Raw genomic sequence first — 25,278 nt, 5'->3', positions numbered from 1 at the left:
AGATATTTGGAATAAACCAAAAGGAGTGCTTTTTCACCTCTATCTTTAAGTTCCATCTTCTAAATTAATATCACTCCGCGGTTCTACCTTCTTTAATAACCTATTCAACGATTCCTCCCATAAAAACCTATGCACGTTTTAGTTTCTTATTGCCCTGTTCTTTAAGACATAATCAATAGCCAATGGGGAATTACGATGTCATAAATAGGTAGATGCTTCACATTATTTGTTGGTGGAAGAACCAAAAAATATTTTGATGTCTTCTTAGAAAATTATTCAAAATAATAAATTTTTAGGGCTGTTCATGATTACCATCACCATCATGGAACGGCGGCAGCCGCTATGGCTCATCAAGCAGCGGCATACAGCGGATTATTATTAGCCCCACCACCATCGGCAAGACTGTCACATCACCATTTACATCAAGCCGCAGCTGCTTCACAGTGTAAAGCGGGGCCTGGACCTGGTGATTGGCAACACCACCAAACGTCACATCTCGACACGGCAACAGCCGCTGCATATGCAGCCACATACCCAACGATGGCTGGTAAGTGTTATAAATCATATTTTATTAAATGTACAATAGAAAATATCTTTAATATAATTATTATTATCAATGTTTACATAAATATTTAAACGATCTTATACTTTTCACTCATGGTACACCGGATGCCAATATAACCATTACCCGAGCCCTATTTCTATTAATAAAAATAAATAAATATGGTTTTCCCAAAAGTGTTTTATTTTTCGTTTAAAGTGTGAAGTTACTGGATTTTTAAAGCCGTGTAAAAATTTCTTTTTGGTGTTGTAACATGGAGGGGCGACTGATAATAGGTAAACCCGTTAACATCCCAAATTCTTGGCATAGCATTAGATGAATGAATCTTCATATGAAAAAAGATCATTTCCTAGATTTCATGACCCATAAAATCCATTTTTGGTGATTTCAGACTCGTTTGCTTGGTATCTCGTATAAACTTGATGGATGTCTGCAGAGCTTCTGCTGGTGCCTGGAGTAATTATCGTTTAACTTTTAAAAAAACTTTTTCAAAAACTGCATGCGTACACGCATATATAAAATTAAAAAAAAAAGGTAATTACTCCAGGTACTGGCAGGGTTTCGTGGACACTGAAAATGTTAAGTTTATTTATTCAAAGAAAAATTCACGCCGCTTTATTACTGATTAGATGGGAAAACTTTAAATTAGGAAAAAAGCAACATTTCTTGTTAGAAACATTTTTTCGAAAACCGTATAGTTCAGGCAAAAATTGAATGCAAATTTTTAAACAATATTATTTCGTTTATAATAAAAATTGTTTGTGTTTTTATAAAGATCATTTTTCATTTTTTTAAGTTTGAGAGCGTTAATTTGTGGAAGTTATTAACATTAACAAAATATTTGGATTGAGAAAATCTTAAATAAAGTGGATTTTAAGCAAATAAAATGTGTTGAATTAATCATTTTTCATATTTAAAATTTTTGTCTATCTCCTACTTTTTTTTTTTAAATTGAATGATTAACACACTAAATTGATTATTGCATTCAATTTTTGCCTAAACTATTTAATTTTCAAAAAAATGTTTCAGACATAAAAAAACATTCTTATATGAAGCAGAGTTTTGCATTAAATCTGAAATGGACGAATTTGACCCGTTGAAGATACGGGTTTTTGAATTCAAGTTTATGAAGTAGTTTATTTTTGAGTTTCATGCAAGTGCCAAGTTAAAAAAAACACGCTGTATTTCAATAACATATTGACAATATATAAGTAGTATTGTACAAATATTAATTAATGATAAATTTAAAATATAAATTGGTCACTCAAATTTTATATAGCAATTGGTATATTCATTAAAACTGAAGTGAATTCAATTGGAATAATTTATAAAAGTACGTAAAGTACCTACGTAGAAAGTACCTGAAAAACAAAAATATTATAAATTTAATGACAATTAAAAACATGGACCACACACATTGACTTTAGTTTATTAAATGAGTCAATTAATAAAAAGTTATATAAAGACTGATTCAAATTTTGGTTCGTTTTTTGATCTTGTGGTTATTTCACCACTCAAAGCTTTAAGGTCGTCTTTCAAGTGATTTAATTCAATCCTATATTCCTAGTGAATGAATTTTATAGTTATAGTACTGAGTTAAACTATTAGCTAGCAATGATAAACTTTATGCTAATTGTCAAGAGAAAATTACAGCTTCTAAGTCCGCTGTTATAGTGGCTATTGGGATCCCGTATCATGCAATGAAAGTTTTGAATACCCTATCACATTACACATACATACATGTCACACATACATAATGTTTCAAACAGAAGTTGTTTATTTTTTGATAAGGATTACATTTTTTACATAAAAACTTTTGTTCTACCTCTAACGGTTTACAAATTGGGTCCTACGGACTCAAGATCCAATTGACCTATGTTGCTCATTTACGAACTCGACCTCACTATTTACGTCCTGAGTACGCTGTAAAAATTTCAGCTTGATATATTTTTTAATTTTTGAGTTATCGTGTCCAGGCGGACGGACGAAGGGGTGGACAGACAGACAATCGGAAATGAACTAATTAGGTGATTTTATGAACACCTATACCAAAATTTTGTTCGTAGCATCAATATTTTTAAGCGTCACAAACTTGGCACTAAACTTAGTATACCTTGCATGTTACATATATGCATAGTATAATAAGACACATTTAAATGTTTGAAAATAACAATTTTATTTCATATTATTTGTGTTGTTTCACGTTTGATTTTTATGGTAATGAATCAAATCCGTCTAAAATCCCGTAATAAGATCTACGTAACTATAATACACCAATCATATTTCTATTTAATTTATATCTTTTAATATGATTATTTGTTTTTCTCCGAACCTTTTGTTTTTTTCCGATTGTTCGTAGGTATATCAAAGAATAACAATTTTAATTGAAGCGAACATCATTTGTAATATACAAGAATTCCAGACAAGTTTTTCTTTAGAATCATGTCTATATAAAACTAGTACCTATATAATAAATAAATATCTACATTTATTTATAATAATAATACGCATGTATATTCTATAACTTTTTTTTATGTAGCTAAAAATGTAATATTATTACTTTATTGCACGCTATATGTGATAAATTTCACGGAATTGATTCATAACGCATATTTCTCATGTAATTCAAGTGAGTGAGTAGTAAGGAAAAACAAATATGGTGTGAACGACACACACCCTCAATATAGAAGCTAGATTCTGAAACGGTATGCTTCTCTGAGTTTGGGATGTTAAAAAATTTATTTTTATCATATCCTATATATATGAAATATATCAGAGTATATTAAGTTTAATTCTAAGTTTGTAACGCTTAAAAATATTGATGATACGAACAAAATTTTGGTATAGGTGTTCATAAAATCATCTAATTGGTCCATTTCCGTAGGTCCGTTCATCCATCCATTAGTGTGCCTGTCTGTCCGCCTCTCTTCACGGTAGTTTAAAAAAAAAACAAAGATATTCTTGTAGCAAACTCAACACGTAAAAAGTGAGTTCGTAAATGAGCAAAATAGATTGAATCTTGGGCTAATTGTATAAAATGTTCCTTATAAAAAAGTCTCAATTTTCTCAAAAACTCGAAAGTTGTGAGTCTGTTTATTATAAAATTTTGAGGGTCATTTTTCGGGGAAAAACCTAATAAACTTTCTGTACTCAAGAACATAAGATGGAATATTGTGCAACCAGAGTTCTACGTTTTTTCTTTCGAGTGCTTCCACCTTTTTGTCGTTTGTCAGATCTCTACAAAAAACCGGATAATAATGTTCAAATGTGGATCGTATTTTTTTCAAGGGTTTCTAAGAACAATCTGAATTAAAGCAGCTTTAAAAAAACCTGCATGAAACTGAAATTGGTTCGATAAAGCATAATTTATAAACACTTTTGTAAAATAAACAAGTGTGGCGCTATTACAATATTCAATTATTTATTTAATGTAATATATTTGCATTCATTATAAGCAAGCTACCATATATAATTGTTTTAAAATATTATGGTATATTTTTTTTTTTTTTAAATTTATAAGGTGGCCATTTTGGAATTCGATAAATAATAAATTCGAATTTATGATTAGTCCTCAATTTTCGATATCTGATTTTGCCAATATTTTACATTATAAACTATAAGAATAGTATAGAAAAAATAATTTGGGGCAAAAGTTAAGTATCACCACGGTAAGAAATGCATGGCGTTTACTACAACACTGGTATGGTATAGAGGCAGATACATATATTATCTATGTTACCATAAGTAATATTACAGTATTGAATAGGGCTATCCACCAGAAGTATTGTGGATACCTCCAACCAGCATGGGCTTGAAACTCATACTGAATTGACTCGTCCGTAATAACTAGTCGCTTCCAGCTGTCTGTTTCTATGTCCCTATGAAGGTTTAGATACTTCAAACTTCGCAACGGATTTTGATGCGGTTTTTTCTAATAGATAGAGTGATTCAATAGGTATTTATGAAGAATACATGCATAATATAGTAGAGAAACACTGATAATCTCAGAGGTAAAATGAAATTTTGAGCATAAGGAAGATAAGTGATATGAAGTGAAGGTTATAGCACAATAATCTTTGTACCTAAAACCGAAGTTACCCAGCGAAGCGGATAGCTCACAACTGTATACAGTATGGCGTTCACATCGATATTGACCTAGAAATATCCACAAAAAATTTCTTACCATGTACTTGTTTAACGATAAAAATGAGAATCTGAAATCAGATGCCAAAAATGGAGATCTTAGCCACAAAAATTTCACAACAAATGTTGCTTTTTTGCGTCGAAGAACTAATGTCTGTTAAACTACGCAGTGAATTTGAATCAATATCTGTTTAGCTGTTTTTATATCATGTGTATATGAAATATATCAAGGTATAATAAGTTGAGTTCCAAGTTTGTAACGCTTAAGAATATTGATGCTACGAGCAAAATCTGTGTCTGACAACACGATAACTTAAAAAGCAAAAAGGTGTCAATCAGAATTTTGTACAGCGTGCTCAGGACGTAAAAAGTAAGGTCGAGGTCGATGTTCCTTATAAAAAAATAAACAACATTTTTTCGTAAACATCACTGCTTATATCCGTGAGGCCCAAATTATTAGTACTAGTTTGATACCCTCCCGCTTCACTGGGCTTAAAAGTAAAAAATCACCGCTTTATAGCCTCCGCCTCTCTTGATCTGACTAACCCGACTTCTAAAACCTTATATCAGAAAAGATGGCTATGAATTGTTTGACATTTACTATTTTAAATTTTTACAGAAATCTTCAATTTATGGTTCAAATTAATGACCATAGATGGAGGAGTTGTCATTTAAAATTTAATTTTTTATTTATTTTTAATGTTTCTTTATAAATTATAGCTCATGTGTCATTCTGATATATGAGACACATTATTGTTCAGTTTCATTGAAATACATTCATTAGTTTTTTCGTGAAAGCGTAGCAAACAAACAAACAAACAAACATTCTTACGTTCACATTAATAATATATAGGGATGTATTACATGAAAATAACAGTCATTTGTGTATTTGTGGGTAGCCATCTCTTTCAACTTACATAACGTGAAAAACAAACGATTCCGTAATCAACACTGTTTATATATGGTATTTCAACAATTAACTCAGTCGATTGCTTGTTTTAATTTGTTTAATTTTCCATTCTACTCACGAAATATAAGGGTAGAAAATATTTAAAAAATCACTTTCTCTAGATTTTCGATGAACCTGCCACACAACCTTTGTATATAAAATCAGTGTGTAAATATAAAGATTGTGTAGGTAAGTGTAAATATATAAAATTTACATAAATGATAGTGTCGATACACAATATTATGTATTATTCTATACATTGACTTAAATATATAATAATAAGGTATACTAAGTAGCCACTTGACTTGTATAATATAATATAGTAATAGATACATTTTTAAAAGAATCTTGCTCAACTTGTCTATTTGATATAATAATATTTCTTTACTTATACGTATATAATACTAGAGTGATACCCACCCGCTTTGCATTGTAAATATTGATAAAGATTGCTCTCGCTTATCCACTTTCTATAACACTCGAAATAATAGTAAGGATTGTTTTGCACAGGTTAAATATATGTATGGTTTTCTATTTTTTTAAATGTATAATAGTAATTATTCATTGAGTATATCAGATAAGATGGCTGTGAAATATTTTATGACTACTTTTACAGAAATCTGTAATTTATGGTGAATCTCAAATTAAATTAATTTTTAATTTTTTTCTAAATTTTTGATTAATATATCTTTATAAATTGTATCTTATGTATTATTCTGATATATCAGCTATATTGCTGTACAGTTTCATTAAAAACCATTTGCTAGTTTTAGCGTGAAAGCGTAACAAACAAACAAACAAACATGCTTACTTTCACATATATAATATATAGAGATATATATATACTGGCTATACCAAAAACAAACAGATTCCAGTGTGAAAAGTTCTCTGTCGAATATATATGTGTGCGTATAAACTTGACGCTATCCAACTTAAGCGTTATCTATACAATAGACTTTGAAAGTAGGATGTATTAAAATATAATACCAATGTGCACCACCGATTGTCTATATTAGTAACAATTCGCGTTTTACTCACGTAAACCAGTTTCGTTTTAATATACTGTATTACTGTATTCATTTATAACACTTTTATTTAAATACAAACAGAGGTTTTATTAAATAATACTAATATTTTTTTATCTGATTTTTTAATTAAAATAATAATAATTTTTATGTTATTTCAAATAAAAATTTTTAATTGATTATAAGCTCTTTCAAGTTGACGGGGAAAAATTGTTTTTTACTTTTTTTCTCATTCGTTTGTCCATTGTTCAACCCTAACTGTCCGATCATCAGTATTGTTTGCCCGTTGTTCACTTTTTTCATTATGTATATATATATATATATATTATGTAATATATATCAAGGTATATTTAGTTTAGTCCAAAGTGTATAACGCCTAAAAATATTGATTCTATGAAGTGTATTTTGGTATTGGTATTCATAAAATTACCTAATTTGTCGATTTCCGGCAATCCTTCTGTCTGTCTGTCTGTGGACACGATAGCTCAAGAACACGAAAAGAAATTTCAATATGAAATTTTTAGAATGTGCTCAGGGCGTAAAAAGTAAGACAAAGTTTGTAAATGAGCAACAAAGGTCAATTGGATCTTGGGTCCGTACAACCCATCTTGTAAACCGTTAGAGATTGAACAAAAGTTTAAATGTAATATGTTCCCAATAAAAAAATAAACAACTTTTGGACTTGTGGAACATTCTCAAAAATAAATGGCAGTCGAATGGCCGCTATAATTGTGTTGGTTTTTTAAACTCTTCTAATTTAAAAAAAAAAAGAAGCTAATGCAAGCACTCATATTCAAAACTTTCTATACAGGGTATTTCAACAATTTACTCAATGATTTGTTTTAACTTGTTTTCAGTAATTTTTAACAATTTCACCTAAATCTACTTTCTACTTTAATTATTTTAGTTTCTAAGCCTTTTTGTCTTGTTTTTTTAATCAATCCAAGTTAGTTATCGTTTGCCCAAATAGAAAAATAGTTTGATCAGATTTTAATTACGCTGATAATTAAATTTTTAACATCATTAAATCCACTTTCATTCGCCATGATCAAATAAATATTACTGCACATGCGCAAACTTTTGACAAATTGTGCGAGGAACTTAAATCTCACCCAATAACAACAACCTCATCATCCCGCAATAACCGCATAATTCCGCAAAATTGTTTATTCTATAAAACAATCATTTAATATCATCATTTTGTAGCTTATCTTATATTAATTTAAATAGGATCAAATACAGTTTTTATCATTTATTAAGAAAATAATTGATTACTTACATCCTTTAATACAAATCACAATCACATGAAAATGGCTTTCCTCTTCTATGAACCCATTTTTCTTAAACTATTATGTTGATAAGTAAATGTTTTATTGCAAAAATTATATGAAAAAAGTTTTTCTCTACGCTGAATCTTTTTATGTTAAATTTAATGACTTTGCTGTTTTTAAATCCTTTATTACAAATATCACATGAAAATGTCTTTTCTCCATTATGAATCCGTTTATGTTGAATTAAATTATTTTGATGAGTAATTCACGTTAAAAAACAAGTAAAAACAAACAATTGACTGAATTAATTGTTGAAATACCTTGTTTAAAAAGTTTTTAATCTCAGTGCTTGTATTATTTTTTATAAATTAGAACAGTTTAAGAAGCCAACTAAATTATGGTGGCCTTTCAGCCTAATGTTCGTTATAAAAAAATATCTGTCTGTTATGTTTTTACGCCTAAACTGCGTAGCCAATTTATACGATTTCCGATTTATATGGGCCGAAGATATATGAGACTTTAAGAAGGGACCTAGGGTTCTTTTTGTGGCAAAAATAAAACTAAATGAGATTGAAATAGGGGATGAAAGTTTGTATTTGGAACCAATCATATCTCATGTTATAGTTCATATTCATTTTAATATCTCAGTATATCATAACACCCCGAAAATAGGATAAAACATCTCTAAAACTATCATTTCCATTTTAAAAAAAAGTCAAATTAACAGAAAACTTCGAAATATTTTAGGTCAAACGTTGCAACTTCTCGAAAAAGGGAAAAACACTTCCAAAACTAGTTCGTTTTTATATATGCTGGAAAATTACGGTTTTTTTTTTGCGACGTGAAATGCTGTGAAATTTATGGCATAAATCGAATACATTACACTTACTACAAATCATCCTCCCTTTACTGCTTAATTTGGGTTTACATCATGTTTTTACAATTTTTTCCTGTGGCGTGGGACAATGGTCACCCGGGGCGTAAAGCTTTACGACCGTTGCAGGCTCCTTGACCGTAAACCACCTTCCATATTTTTCAAAAGATGGATGAAAATTTAGTGTTTAGTGGGCTGGCTAAACGTGGTCAAGTGGGCTAAAGTATAGGCTTAGGATTCTTTAAATGAATCAATGATTCACCAAATGAATCATTAAGTGAATCAATTGAAACGAATCATTATCGTGAGCGAAGCCGCGGGAAAATAATAATTTAGTTATTATATTGGTGACAGTTTTTTCAATTATTACTACTAATCTCATTCTTATCAAAAAGACAAGATTTTTATTAAAAATATTCACTTTGATATAAGAAACACTTTTAGTTAGGTGTTTTCACAACCTACATTATAGAACCTTGAGAATGTACAGTAAGTGAAAAAAATTCTAATTTAATTTCCTTTAAAAATGTGCTAATTACAGTAGGCAATGTGTGAATTACAGATCGTTTGAGTATGCCATATTTCCAAATATTTTACACCTGTTATTTACTTTTTTAATGATGATAAGTTTATAGAAACAGTATTAGTTTATTGAATTGATTAGTCTTAAGAATTAAATTACTAATTAATTTTTATGTATATTATTTAATTAACTTGATGCAAGATGTAAATTAGTAATTATTAGTTTAAAAATATTATAATTAGTCAATATTAAGATGAATACTAACTTTTAATTTTTACTATAATCATGTAAATGTATAAAAATACCGTAATGTTTAATAAAAAATATTAATTTTAGGGGTCCAATAAATAAATTCAATTCACTTTTATACCACAGAGATTTATTGGTCGAGTATTTGAATTTTTTTTTGTAAACGATTCGAATACAATTTTTTTCTCAGGTAATTCGTTCTCTTTATCTTTTCTTTAACCAATTCAGATGGTATTCATAGGACCCATAAAAATTTCTATTTAAATAACCCATCAAAACGGTAATTGCAACACACGTAACTATGCACTGAAATTTGTGATGTCATAACCTATCAATAAACATAAAATGAACATATTTATTAGATTTGTTCAAAGATAATGCTGCCATTTTCAGTCAAATAGGTTTGATGTTTATACTAGTATAAAAGCTGTTGTCAATCGTAGACTTGCTATCAAGGTCTAATAGTCTTGCATCTATATGGCCGAACCTAAAAGTCAATTGTATTGGGTTAATTATTCCCTAAATATTTCAAATATTTACTAATTGTTGTCGCCACAATGACAGCCAATCCAAACTGCTTTCGATCACGTGATCGCAGATAATAAAATTTATATTTTGTTCTTTTAATGAATAATACTTTTTTTTTTCTGGTTACAGCAAATTGGTTTTAAAACTCATAATCTATGAAGGTATTAATAATTTTGACAATACTAATTATACTAATATTATTAATATGTGATCTGCTGATGTGACTTCGAAGTTGATTGATTAGTTACGTAAAATATATTTTAAATTTTACACAAACAAGTTTTAATATTTAATAGCAATGAAAAGAAGGAAAATTGTTGATTTGTTTGAGTTTTCCAGGTTTATATTTTTAAATAAAATACCACATCAAAGACTAAAATATTTATGGATAATATTATTTCTATTATTTACCTCATAATATTTCAAAGTAAAAATATCCTTTGATGTAGAAGGTAGGTAGATGATACACATATTATTCAATGCTACGAACAAAAGCGCATAGCAATAGGAGGAATATTTTTCAAAGTACTTTGTTAAACGTTACTTCTTATTATTTATTCACTTTAACGGTGTTACTTTTGTCAATGTTTAAGGTTCGTTTTCACAATGACGATGATATGAAAATTATAAAATAAAATATGTAAAATAAAACCTTGCCAAATTCTGCAATTTATGTATCGGTATCGATTAACGAAAATTATAAAAATAATAGATATACGTGATAATTTACTTGCTTTTTATTTATAGGCAATTTTATTACAAATATGATAAATAAATTACATAATGAGCAAAATTAAATCTTAATATTATTTCTCTAGCCTGCTTTTTCCTAAGCGGTACAGTTTTAAGAATAATGTATATCTTACGTGGGCAGGGAAGAACTTGCTAGAGAAATAATTTAGAAGATAAGAATATAGTATTTTCACTTTATAATAAACACTGCGGAGTGTGTACAAATATAACCAAATTTACAATAAATGTACAAAAAATTAAGAAATAATTTTCCATTCAATAATTTTCTTGTGAGTAATTACGTTTTGAAGTTGACGGTAATCATATCCTTAGTTAAAAATCAATTCATTGACGTCGACAAAGAATAATTGCTCACCTGAAAATTATTGACAGAAGTCGGTAGGTAATATGTTTATTTTTAGAAGATTTCATGTTTTCCAAAAAATTTTTATTTTATGATTCATGTGATACTAGGTCGCCTGCCTTCGTATGTATTAAACACAGTCAGTTACACATATTTTCTGTACTTGATCACAACTGGAATAGAAATGACGATTCTCTATCTAATTTGAATTTCCAGCTCATTACAAGAACTTCCTCGTGGAAAGTTAAAAATAATTTTATTTATTGCTTTTTAAAAAAATTTTGGGTGTATAAAAAAATTACAAACTCATGAAGCTGCAGGGTAACATAAATAAATGTTTTCAAATATTGTTGAAAAATGAGACAATGTTTTACATACATAGGCGTTATATACAGAGGTTTTTACTATAAATAATAACATTTTATTTCGTTAGCGTGTTGTAATGCGCTTAAATACTGTCGGCATCATTATTTATTCATATAAGATGTGTATGTACTGATAAGGCTTTTTCACGGCGCCTTCGTATGCCAAATAGAAATAATGACATTTAATCTACCAACTTCACAATATAATATATGATTAAAACAAACTATCGCGGTATACACTGCGATTACCATCTTTCTGAAACAATTGTATTTGTTTTCACCTCGAAAAAAGGTAAAAATGTCCGGGAATAATTCAGATTTTGGAAGTTTGACAATTCATATTATAAAACATAGAAATATTTGCGGCTGCGTTCAAGGTCAAATATAAAGCGTTCCTTCACTATGCTGGAAAAGTGATTGTTCTTCAGGGAGCCCCGAATATATTAAGAACGATTTAAAAATAACGATAATAATTGAACAACTTGAAATACTATTTCGCTAAACATCCTATGTTTAGCGAAAATATGTTTTTAATGTCTTTATAAGCGGATGTTCGTAGTTTTATTTCGCCATGAAATAAAACTTCTGGGCCATGAGAAATTAAAAGACGAAAAATTTCGCTACACCGCTGTAACAATTACCTGTTAGAATTATATTTCTTCCAAGACCTATAATAGTTTAATATCATTTTTATAAATTATTTATGTGTGCATATGTGTGTTAAATTTTGGTATTAAAACTTTTGTACAAACGATACAACCAATATTAAAGGCGATACAAATTTTTAAGGCTATGAACTTAACTTTGCTCTTGAATTTTAAATTGCTGTTATATTGAGATGTATAGACCCGTTCAGATTAGGTCAAATGTAGTATTTTATGTTTAATTAAAGATAATATAAGTCAATTTTAATTTGAAAGATTTTTCAGCTAATACAAGGGAAAAAATTTTAATTCCACTTATATAATAACTTTTATGTAGGAAGAATATATCTTTTACTTTCAATGCATGTAATTACATCAAACGTGATAAATCTTTTTTTTTTTTATTTATAAAATTTGTATGAAGTTTAAAATAATTTTAAAATTTTTGGCTAGGGGATAATACATTTTTTTATCATCGCCACGAGTCTACATAGTTTCTGCTCGATGGGGTTACGGGAAATGGGTTAAAAACCTATTCAAAGTTTGTTTGGCAGGTAGGAGCCCAAACACTACAAGTTAAAATAAAGGGATTAGAAAACGTTTCAGTTTTGATTAGAAATTTGTTTGAATTTATTCAAAATATAGAATATGAATTCTTGTAGCCGTTGTGAAATGGATACAATAGTTTTTTTTATCAGAAAGCTATTAGTATGATCTCCAAAAGTCATATCTACAGTAGCTTATTTCATTTATATGTATATAAACTTTGGTTAAAATAAGTTTTTTAGTTTTAATAATAAAAATCATTAAATTTGTTTATTTGTATAATTATCAAAAGTTCACTATTTATTAACAAGATATCGTTAGTTCCACATCATAATCTCATTTTTAGATCCACCAACATAATAAGGATATAAAAACTAAAACACAGTTTATTGTTTAAAGATCCGACATGTACGTACTGAATCTCTATCTCTATATATTCTCTATCTCTATATATTATAAATGCGAAAGTAAGGATGTTTGTTTGTTTGTTTGTTTGTTACGCTTTCACGCTAAAACTAGCAAATGGTTTTTAATGATACTGTACAGCAATATAGCTCATACTTCAAAATAACACATGAGCTCTAATTTATAAAGATATATTTAAAAAAAAAATAAAATTTAATCTGACATTTACTACTTTAAACTTTTACAGAAATCTGTAATTTATGGTTCAAAATGATGATTATATATCTGGTCAATCTAATTGAACCATAAATTATTCTGTAAAATTTTTTTATTCTGCAAACGCAGCCAATTGGAAAATGTAATGCATTTTCTCGATTAAATTCTTAAAAGTAGGCTCTACTAACCTCATCATTTAATATTGATAACTTAATTTCGATTACAATTATCCAGATGTATTGCTCTTTCATATAAATTATATCAAACATATTTTTAAAATAGTTTTCATAATTTTATACTAGCTGAAATCACTTCGCCCTCGGGAACGCAACTCTCGAGAATATACCAGGTTTTTTTTCCATTCTTATCAGATTTATGAAAAAGGAATATAATAGGGTTTAATCGAAACAGATTTTAGAGTCAAAATAATTGACACAAGAAACATTACCAAATTATTGTTTTTGGCATCAAATTACAGAAAATAAGAGTATGATATATAAAATATAAAATGATGTCAAAATCTAACAAAACTGATAAAATTTTTGTGTAAATCACATGAAATATTATGATATTGAGCTTCTTTGATTAAAAGCAGAACCGTTGATTCTTTTGAAGAGTGTATGCTTATAGAAACTGAATTTGGTACTAGTTCTCCCATTTTAATATAATTTTCCCAACACTTCCATCAAATTTGAATATGGTATGTCTACAAGATAATAATAAATATTGTATTTCTACAAGATAATTAAATTTATATAGTTTTTTTTTTTCAAATTACATTATAATGCCCGGTAGTTGGTGCTATAATATTTTCATGATTTTTAATTGTACATTCAACTTTAAACCAATACGTTAATTAAACGTGAATGAAAAATTGATTGTTTGAATAATTCATTCAGATGAAGCTAATAAAAGTATCTTCAAAACAAAAAGATTGACTTCTAATAAATACTTTGAAATATAATGAAATCGAAAATAAAAAATATAGGTTATTATACACAATAAAATCCCTATTTGAAAGAAAAAAAAAACAAAATTACTAAAGCAAAACAAAATTTGCTATTTAACATAATATGTTAAAACTTTCTTTGTAAAAATCGTCTTAATATTTATTGTACCGTGATAATCATACATATGATGGTATGTATTTATGTTTATATGTATAAATCAATAATAACAATAATAATAATAAGAAAACAATAACTAATAAGTAATCAATGTGCATCAAGCACGCTGAAAAAGAAATTAAAATTAACATTTAATAAGATAGACAAAACTTTTTTTTTTATAATAAATATCTTTCGATTCATACAAAACAATCAAATGTTATTTCAAATATTTAAAATTACGTTTGAAACAAATAATTATTATTGAATATAATTAAATACGCATGTCATTATTATTTACCTATGTAGGTATTATTATTTCAATTGTTTTCAAACAATGCCGCCAAATTTGAAAATAAAAACAAAGAAAAAAAATTTAATTTAAGAAAAAAATATACATTGTATGCAGAAAATACACGTAAAACACTATGTCTCTTATAAACGGTATACTTGTTGTAGCTATCAAAATTGTCAAAATTTTCTTTAGTTGAGAAATAATGAATTTTGACTCAATTTAAAATGCTGAGGAATATCTGAAATGGAAAAATAAAATAAAGTATATCGCTAGGTAATAAATTTTTGATAATTGTGAAATTTACAATTTTTAAAAGCAGAACACAATTTTTCACAAATAAAAAATGTTTCAGACTCGTATTAATATGTGCCTATAAGAATTTACATTTGTATGTTAAGGTTTTTTCAAAATCCCCTGAAATCCAAGAACTTACAGCGAATGGCGGCATAATTATTTCTACACTACTGCCATTCCGATGATTTAAATGCGTTATATAATCGTAAATCCTTCCATTTCAAAAAAAAAAAATGACTATTTGATCTTCTTTGTACTTCTTTCTCATTTGTCGTTTTTTTTTCGAGCTTATGGACTTATTAACCAATCCGACGATTTTGTTTGTCCATGACTTCAGAGGTACTGCTTAGCTCTATAAACGCTGACAAAATTTCCGTTCGCTACTCTTTTCCGTTTTTGAGTTGCTGAGTGCTGACGGTGATACCTGCAGACAGGCAGATTTGTGAAAAAGAACTGCCAAACATATTATTGGCATTTTAAACTTATAAATTTGGGCAAAATTGTAAAATAATGTCAAGTCATTTGTTTATTTTGAGAATTTCTTGATTAATATAAGTAAAACAGCAAGTTTTAAAATGAGGAAAGTTTAATATAAAAAATTTACTATCTGGCCATTTTCTATTATTTAAGTATTTTTACTTTAATTAAATTCTAAACTAATAGGTAACATTCTAAAATTATAAAATTTAGAAAATTTTTTGAATTTAATTTTTCCAAAACTTTTAAATCATTGACCGTAAATATCTTCACAAATACTAAGCGAAAAAATGGGGAAAAATCAGGGGATACAATGTAGTAATGTTACTTCCTAAATCTTCAAAGTCAAAAACAGTATGTAACAAAATCCGGCTTAGTTTATAAGTTAGTCGTTCGGTGGGAAAATTCATCACATATATTAAACATATTTCTTCCCTCATGCTGGCAAGATAAGTTTCTATTTCTGTACTGTTTTCCGTGTGACAAATAGCTAATTATTTACTACGTGCGCCAATTTACTTGTCACTGGATTGCTGTTGGTCATTGCATGGAAAATCAACGGAAAGACATACAAATTCTGCTATCATATCGTAAGGAACAAAAGGGTATTCAACTCTGCTGGTTGTCTATTAATTAGACACTCGACTGGTAATGTAGCCTAATCCTCCGTACTTTTAGCTCCAATAAATTGACTGTGCAATTGACTTATCGTACTAATTTTATAATATACTATTGTAGGTGCAGTATTAATTATTTCAAAAGAAATATCGTGCTCAGATTTGGAGACAATCGGTATATGATTGAAGTTGACAACAGTAGCAGTGAGTGTTACAATACATTTTTGATGTGTTCTTATCCCATAAAGGATAGTGTATTAGAACGTTTTTTTCGTTCACAACCAAATACCAAAATGTCTGTTTATAAATTCTATAATAATTTTTTGTGTATAGAAGCGGTATCTTTTATGAAAACCACCTTAACTACCAGTTTTAAAAATTGTTATGCTTTTTGCAGTTCACAAACCGTTTAAGAAAGAATAATATTAACGAACTAATAAACAAATATTTTTAAATAACCTATCAAATCATTAGTAACCAACTGTATAGTTTAGCTAAAACTACTATTCGAATTTATCATTTTTATAATACTAAACCAGTTATACTTCTTTATTCTTTAGTTTTGTAGTTAACCATCTAAATCGAAATCCATTTTTGTATGTAAACAAAAACTATAGGTAATAGTTCTGTCTTTTATTAACTTCTCATAAGGAAAGTTCTTGTAATGGGTCCGAAAATCCAAATCGAAATTTACAACATATCTTTACGTTTCATAATCAGGAAAATGTATAAACAATACTTTGAGATGGATGTCTGCCTGCGCGTATGTATGTGTGTTCGTTAAGGTGATAACCATCTCGTATTTGTGCCACTCGTTGAGTCAATAACATCAACATGTGCTGAAAAGATTGACAAAAGCTGTGCATAGACATTCGGAAGTTTTGTTTGTAGGAAAAAATTAAACCCTTCAATCCTTCTATAAGTATAACTAGAAAATTTGATAATTAGCAGAGTTGCATAATGCATCCCCTGATCATTTTTTCTGTAAAACTAATATCTACAGAAATATTTACAACTGTTGAATTTTATGATTTTGTATAATCATCAATTAAAAAAAAGTGCCGGATGTTGATCCCAGGGCTTCTCGAATAGAAAGTGCGTGTTTAAGCTACATATCTATGTTAAAAAAATTATATTAATCATTTTTACCAGTGAAGTTGATGATGTGGATCATAAGAGTCACATTCACATGAATAGCTTGTTGCTTTTTGGTTTCATCATTACATTTCCTTTCTATGAAAATCAAGGTCAAATCCAATCAAGTGTAAATATAATTCAAAAATAAACAAAGCAAGAAGGTATAATATGTAACTGCAAGAAAGTATGACATGAAATGTATTAAAAACTGGGGAGCGCAGAAGTGCTAATCAATTCTGAAAAGCAGATCAAGCTCTCTGGGTATGGATATTTTCAAGTAACCATACATTTATTTATCCGCGGGTGGGCCATGCCTTTAACAGGCTCGATTTTACATGTTTCTACTGGTTTTTTGGCTTTCTGATTAACCTTGTAATTGCGTTCACTCATTGATACATGTGCTGGTCTTGGCTTTATTGAAGTGTTGTTATTTCGTCAAAAATATATTTTGTAAGGGAAATATTGACATGGGGATGTTTTTCGGGGATATAACACATGCGACCACAGTATGCTAGTTTTACAAAATAACCTTCAAGGCAGCTCAGTTGGTTTGGAATTAAGCTATAAAGTATGCAAAATACGATGAAAGATCGAATCCCGTTACCACAAAAAAAGATTGTTGGGTTGGGTTGATATTATACTATTGCATTACTGCTCTCTAAAAGCTCTATAATTTAAAGACGAATGTAAGACTGATATACTCCTGCTATACTTTTGAAGATCCAAGTATTTTTTTTTTTTTTTGAGTAAGTAAAGTTTTAAGTATATTTTTTTTAATAAACTAGCAGGCTTGCCAATCCGCACCATTCGGGTAAAAAAAGAATATGGTTTAATATCTAAACTTACTTATACCCAGGAGGCTTTCTTGTAAACTTGAGTCATTGCATTATTTCTCGCTAAAAAGAGCGTTTGTCTATAGCTAGCAACTAAACAAGCCTTACAAATTTATCAGAAAATTTGCCCAAAAGCTTATAAGGAGCTCTTAGAGTAGTTTTTACTTATACTTAAAACTAACTTACTAACTTACATACATTTTAAAGAAGAGTATTTACTGCCATAAAATGATATAAGTGAATAGTTATCGTACAAATTCAATGACAATAAATTCGTGGTAATGACAGATTACTTATGTTTGTTTATGAACATCGCTTGTTTGCTGTGAAATATATACCCATTACAATAAATTATTTTCACAAGTAACCTAAATAAATGGTTTATCTATAATGGTTTTTGTTTTTTGTCTTCATACATATGAGAATGTTAGATAAGATTACTGTTCTGAAATTTGAATCACTCTATTTCAACAAAACCAACTGTTATTAGAATTTCTCGAATAAATGCTTGTATTTTGTTTTTACATAATCACCAAAAAATTTAATTTGCGTACAGCAGAGTTTCAGTAATCGGAACACTTTTATCCTCAAAAACATCCAGTAATCGAAACACTTTTCTGCTGCTTGCACTTTCCACACTGCTCTCTATTCTAATTATTCCAAAATGATATTGTTTGTTTGTATATACATAAAATATTACTAAAACACAATATAATCATAATAAGACTATTTTGCTACTATGTGTACAGTCTCGCTTAAACGCATACATGCCAAAGCTTTTTCTGCAATGTTTTATTTTATTTATAATGGATTTTTCCATGCAATTAATCCACTAATCTGAACAAATCAAGTGACTCAAATACCAATGGGTTTTTATCGAATCTTGATTGTAGAAATTCTGTGTTTACATTTTAAACAATTAAATATTAAATAATTAATATTCATATGCAAATTATAAAAAAGTTTTCAAAAAAAAATTTTGATAACTCTAACTATTTTATCTGCTCCATTTGTAATATTCAATCAAAGAGTCCAGTTGAGTGAAATGTAATTCGATAAGAATTAATATAATCTCAAAGTTCTAGGTCGCTCAAAAACCTCTTTTTCAACCCTAAAAATTGGCTCAACGAGTCAGAATAAAAGGGTTTGACTTGAAACACCAATATCCATTGTAGGAATGAGATACTAATTTACTAATTTTCTTCGATAAAAGTTTTTCTATTTGAACTTATAAATTAAAGAATGAGTATCTTTTTATATAACAATTAAGTTTTCGAGTTTCCGTTGGTTTGTGATCCAACATTTTATTCCTTCGAAAATGGTAAATTGCAAGGGTTTTACGGGACTTAGATAAAAATCATAAATAATAATAATATCACCGAATTTTCTAGGTAATACGGAGTTTAATATGCGTGGCCGAGCTAACGATGATAACATTGGGGTTTGTTTACATTCCCCAGCATAGCTGCAGTAACGCAAAATAAGATATCAGATTGAATTTTATAATAAATCAGCTTGAGCCACAGCGAAGCTAACCCAGGTTTAGCTATAGCTTCAAACAAAATTTTAAATTATAAATGCAAAAAGAATAAATCATTTATAGATATACAGCCAAAACCATTTATAGCGACGATGACAATGGAAAGTCCCGACCAAATCCTTGTGCTAACAAATATATTAATGAATCGGCTATAACAAAATCGTTTATATCGCTGAATATATCGGCTATTGCGATCAATATTCAATGGAATTATAAGCACATATTTCGGCTATAATGACCGACGCATGTACAAACACACTTTTGTTACATGTAACTACGTACTTTATCAATTATACAAAACAAGATAGGGTGGTATTTGAACAAATTTTTGTAAGCCTTATTAAAATTTTTTGGGATTTTATAAATTCATACATCGAATATAGCCACCAATTTTCATTGGAATTAGTCAGCAATAATGACAAACATTAATAAACTTGCACATACTTTGAATAAAATTATGTAAATATTCTTATAACAACTATCGATTATGACGATCAAACTACCGGTCCCTTGAATAAGGATATAACAGATTTTGACTGTAGTGAACCAATGGTGGAAACGCAAGTTACCTATTCACCATATGAACTTTCGTATGAATTTTGCATTTATTTGCGCTCCCACCATCTTGTGTAACCTGATTTATTCCTTGATGGAAACAAAAATTCAATATTGAGAACTTGAAATTGGTTTTCGAAAATTTAAATTAAATCAAGATAATCAGACAGAGAAACAAATAAATGTTTCACTTTATAATACGTATAAATTATATAATTAAGTGTCAACATATTAAATATAAAGCTGTATTTTATGTTTAAAGAATCTGTATGAAATATGATTGATATGATAAGTCAATAACCTATAAATAAGCTATCGAAACTTAACGTAACGCTTCAATGCCTCGGTAAAATTTTAAAACTGATTATTGAATTCCAAAGATAATATACTTGACTCTATTACCAAATTTTTTGCTACATTTCATAATAATTTTAATCACAAATATTTCAGGAGATGCATAAGAAAAATCCGTGGGAATAGGGTGCCACGTGACTTTAATGTCAATCAATCTCGTATTTTCAATTAGAGGGCAACGTATAAACCTTAAAAGAAAATCTCCGAGGAGGTTTTCAAACCAGATGAGTAGCGATGGACTTGTCTGCAACTTGAAAAAATTTTCGTTTAATCACCTTTGTATAAATACAAGGTGAAGATAGTTATCCCCAAAGTTGTGACACAATTTTTATAAAAGTTTGCAATTTGTAGTAAAATAGAGTACATCGCCACTAGTCTGCTATCTGCTCCTGTTTTGCCAAATAGGCATGTCGAAATACCCCCCCCCCCTGGGTTAATTAAATATTGGTGATCTCATTGGGAGTTTTTGAATCGAATCTTGGTATATAGATAGTAAGGATGTCTTTGACTGGTATTAAAATCTCGACGCAACAATCTTTTCTCATGCATCTCCCGTACCAAAACATCCTATGTTTTTTATAAGTTATTAAGTTCGAAATAATGTAAAGTTAACGATAGCGATGACGCATAATAAGGCATGGTTGAATGAATGATGAAGACTTAAAAATAATAATTCCAAGAAAATACAGTACGTTTTTATTCTTATAGCTCAACCTTAGCATGTAAGCAAGAGTTAAGACTCTTGTATGGAACTTTTTATTACTATTTAACTCTTCTGGTGTAGCGGTCGGTGTTCGCTGGGGCGGCACGAATTTATGTAGTAACTTATATAATATTATATATAAAATCATTCATTTAGTTTTTCATTATTCATTTTTTTACATAATAATACAATAAAACTACGTTATAAATTCAGCTTTTTGAGATATTAACTTGTATATTATACAATATTTACCTAAATACGCATACGCACATGAAAACATTTCGGTTTATCACATGATTCTAAACGTCCTCTTCGTTGGAAAAGGTGCAAGATACTCTTTGAAAATATGCAAATTTATCCAATAACTAGATACCTTCTGTGTATACTTTAAAAATACTGTATGTGTCGTTGTAAGACACCACTTACACCAATTCTTTTTTTAACTTAAAATATATCAATCTATTTCATCTAAAATGGCATGGTCCGGTGCACTTATGTAAATCGCAGAGGAGTGATTGAAACGTTTTTACACCAGATGTTTTTAGTCATTCATTCAATAGTAGATTGTTTGTAGACCTTAAATCGGATTTTGCGTGTTCGGGAAATCAACTCTTTCGTTTTCCTCTTGGAAAATCACTTGTTTACGTTTTGGTCCATACCTTGCGCTCTATTCGTTCAAATTTGTTGATTTTGCGTTGAATTTTCCTGCTTTTTATCTTCAAAACCATTTATTGTTTATTTTTGTATAAGAAACATTTTTTGAGTTTAAAATTTTGTTCTATCTCTAACAGTTTAAAAGATGGGTTCTACGGATCCAAGACTCAATTGACCTATGTTACTCATTTAGGAACTTGAACTCAATTATTACGTCCTAAGGACGCTGTAAAATTTTCAGCTTGATCTCTTGATTATTTCTATCAATCGTATAGCGTGTTCTTTGGCATAAATGGGCTTGAAGATAAACCGCAGTCCAACAAAATCAAAATACACAAAAACAGATTTAAGATCCCCAAATAATCTTCTATGGATGAATACAAACTTTTGGGTCAGTCCGTAAGTGCACTGAACTAACATTCAGATTTTTACAGAAAAAGTTTGTCAATTTTGTGATGGCGTGGCCCTGCAGGACTCGGTACGAAAATTTTATGACTATGACTAATGAACATCATCTATTAAAATGCTTATTCGATTAATATTTACGCGTTTTTTTAGTGTATTGAGGTTTGGTGTAATCCGAACAAAAAGTATTCTAATATCTATTGAGTTGTAAATTAAACATCTTCTGAATATAATAATGCAAGAAATTGTCAACATACTACATATTTACAAAAATGTACAGGTGTACAAGACGAGACGAGTCCATCTATGAAATTCCTGATGTCCGATAAGTATTCGAGACGTAAACGGTAGTAGTAGGCACTTAGAGCTTTCTTTCAATCTCTCAAAATCTTCATTTTGTAAAACTATAGTAATCACATAAAAGCAAAAGAGAAGTGTTAAAGCTCCTCTTTTTAACTTCGTTATCATGCCACACACCAGTCGCGAATTTTTCTGATTGTTAGCTACAGAAACGAAACAAGCCGATAGAAAATTTAAACAATAGAAAAGATACAAGATGGGAATTTTTTCGCAAATGAAAGTGTTTGTATTTTCAAAAAATAGTGAGTTCTTCTACATTAAATTGGTTAACTTTCTGCTAACAACTTTTTCTCTACACCATTGAACTACGGTATGTTATTATGTTTGCTTTTGAAAGCAGTTTAACTGTATAACTAAAGGAAAATTAATTCATTAGTTTTTTTGTTTCAATGATAAAAATAACAATAATAAAAATAATAATACTGATTTATGATTAAACAATATACAAAATGAGCAAAAAAATAGTGTTTAAAAAGTTTACCTTATTTCGAGAAAAAAGTTAACAACAATAAGGAAACTGAAAACTTACTTATTAAAATAAAATAATGAATATTTATATCGCCACAAATCGTAAAATATCTGTTGTAAAAATATAAAGATCGAAAACAGTCAAATGAAAAACAATTAACCAAACGCAATGTTAACCAACAAATTTTACTGCACTTGATCATCTGAAAGTTTTTTCTGCGAATCCTAATATTTGTCGAACTATGGACGATTCAAGGTACAACTAGCTTTTATACTACATGAAGTCCACGATGCAACATGGAATAAATGAGAGTATTTTCTTTTGTTCCCTTAAAATTAGCTTTAAAAGTTCATTCACAGCTTCTACGTGGAGAATTTTTTTATTTTTTCAAATTTACTTACTTTCGTAACAGGCTAATCAAATGATATGGGGGTTAACACGATGTTGATTGATGTTGTTATGTTGTTTTGAGATAGTGTTAATATTATATACATAAAAAAGCAACCTAATAAAAAACGATAACTATAAAAAATCAAATAGCTTAAGAAGCAATGTCGATAAATTATGTCGAATTTTTTATCAGCAATGGGCATTTTAAGAGGCTTAACTACGTATAAAAAATTGTTATGTGGTGTGTCTAAAACTAACAACCAAGACTTGTTTTTTAATATCTTATTTTCCAAGAAAGATCATTGCGAAATGAAAAATGAAAAATTTCAAATACAAATTTAGTAAATCTTAATTAGCGGAGTAATACAACAATAATCAAGGTTTTCTCAGGCCAAAATCAGTAGGCTAAGAAATTTAGCTTACAAGTTCATTCAATTCATATATGATTTTTAATAACTTTAGCATACATTTCGTCAGTTTTTAGCACTAAGCCAACGTAAAAGACAAAAGGGTTTATCTCCGATTTTCTAATATTAGAAGCATATTATTTTATTGCTTCCTCATTTGCAAACAAACATTGCATACATCTTTTTTATAAAAAATTGAACGATTTCTTACAATTGGCGATTTAATATTCACACAGTGGAGAATTAACTATTATGTTACCCACTACAATACCGGTTTACCAGAATGACGATGCTTACAATTTTTACAAATAGAATTCGGTGGAGTTTATCAAAGGTATTGTGCTTGGTTGGTTATGGCTGGACTTACCGTATAGATTGTGGCTTTGCAATCTCCATTATATGAGACAGCAAATGCATGTTTACAAAACGATTAAATCTTGATTGCTTGGTTTTGTTATCCCATTAACTCTGACTTCGACGGTAGCATTAATTTCATTTATATTAATATTATTAATATAATACTATTGAATTAATACAATGGCAAATGTAATAATTACTTTAAATAAAAAAAATTATTTAAAAAAATTATATATTATAAATTATAATATGTATAATTATAGTATTAATTTAAATTTATATTTTATATTTATAATAATAATTACACTCATGTTTCCATAATTAGTATAATTATTGTTGCAGATAAAGCCTTCGATTAAAAGAGTATAATATATAAAGTTCATTTCACATAAAATACTTTAGTTTCCCGAACTTCTTTAAGACGGAGAGGCAGAGTCGAGCTTTGCTCGTAATCTGTATTCTTTCCAATGTAGTTTTCATTCCGCAGAGGGTGTGTGGGGGGGGGACTTCGGTAAAGGCGGATAACAGCCCTGATGCGAAGATGGGGATGTGAGGCTGAGAGTGAAAATGTTGAAAAATGTGGGGAAAGTACTCGATATCCATTGAAAAAGATTAACTAAGAATGTATTTCGACAGCTCCTATGATTTTTGCCCATGAGAAGGTATTATTGTTCAATATTATTAGTGTTAGTAAGTATTAGTGTTCAATTGAATCAACATAATTCTAACAAAAATCAATCTTTTTAGAATAAGATTAGGTGCCAATTGTAAAGTATACGTTGCTTTTTCATAACCTTTATATTATACCTGATTCAAACTTTTAACTACAAAGAGCAGGGTAGAAATTTCTTCAAAATGTCAATAAGGCAACAAAGCCAATGTGATAATAGGTTTGTTTAACCCATAAAAATAAGAAAATTAAAATGTCG

At 28.8% G+C, this 25,278-nt stretch overlaps 1 protein-coding gene across 1 annotated transcript in view; it reads left to right on the top strand.

Moving 5' to 3' along the window:
- LOC123305365 (protein vestigial) overlaps positions 1-25,278 on the top strand; it is a 98,976-nt gene that overhangs the window by 57,761 nt on the left and 15,937 nt on the right. Inside the window, exon 5 of the mRNA XM_044887064.1 lies at positions 297-547. Within this exon, the coding sequence (XP_044742999.1) occupies positions 297-547 (251 nt within the window). The remainder of the gene's footprint in view (positions 1-296; positions 548-25,278) is intronic.

The sequence above is a fragment of the Chrysoperla carnea genome, chromosome 1, assembly GCF_905475395.1.
Source record: "Chrysoperla carnea chromosome 1, inChrCarn1.1, whole genome shotgun sequence".
In the NCBI taxonomy this organism is placed as follows: Eukaryota; Metazoa; Arthropoda; class Insecta; order Neuroptera; family Chrysopidae; genus Chrysoperla; species Chrysoperla carnea.
This window is presented reverse-complemented; position numbering and strand designations above follow the sequence as displayed.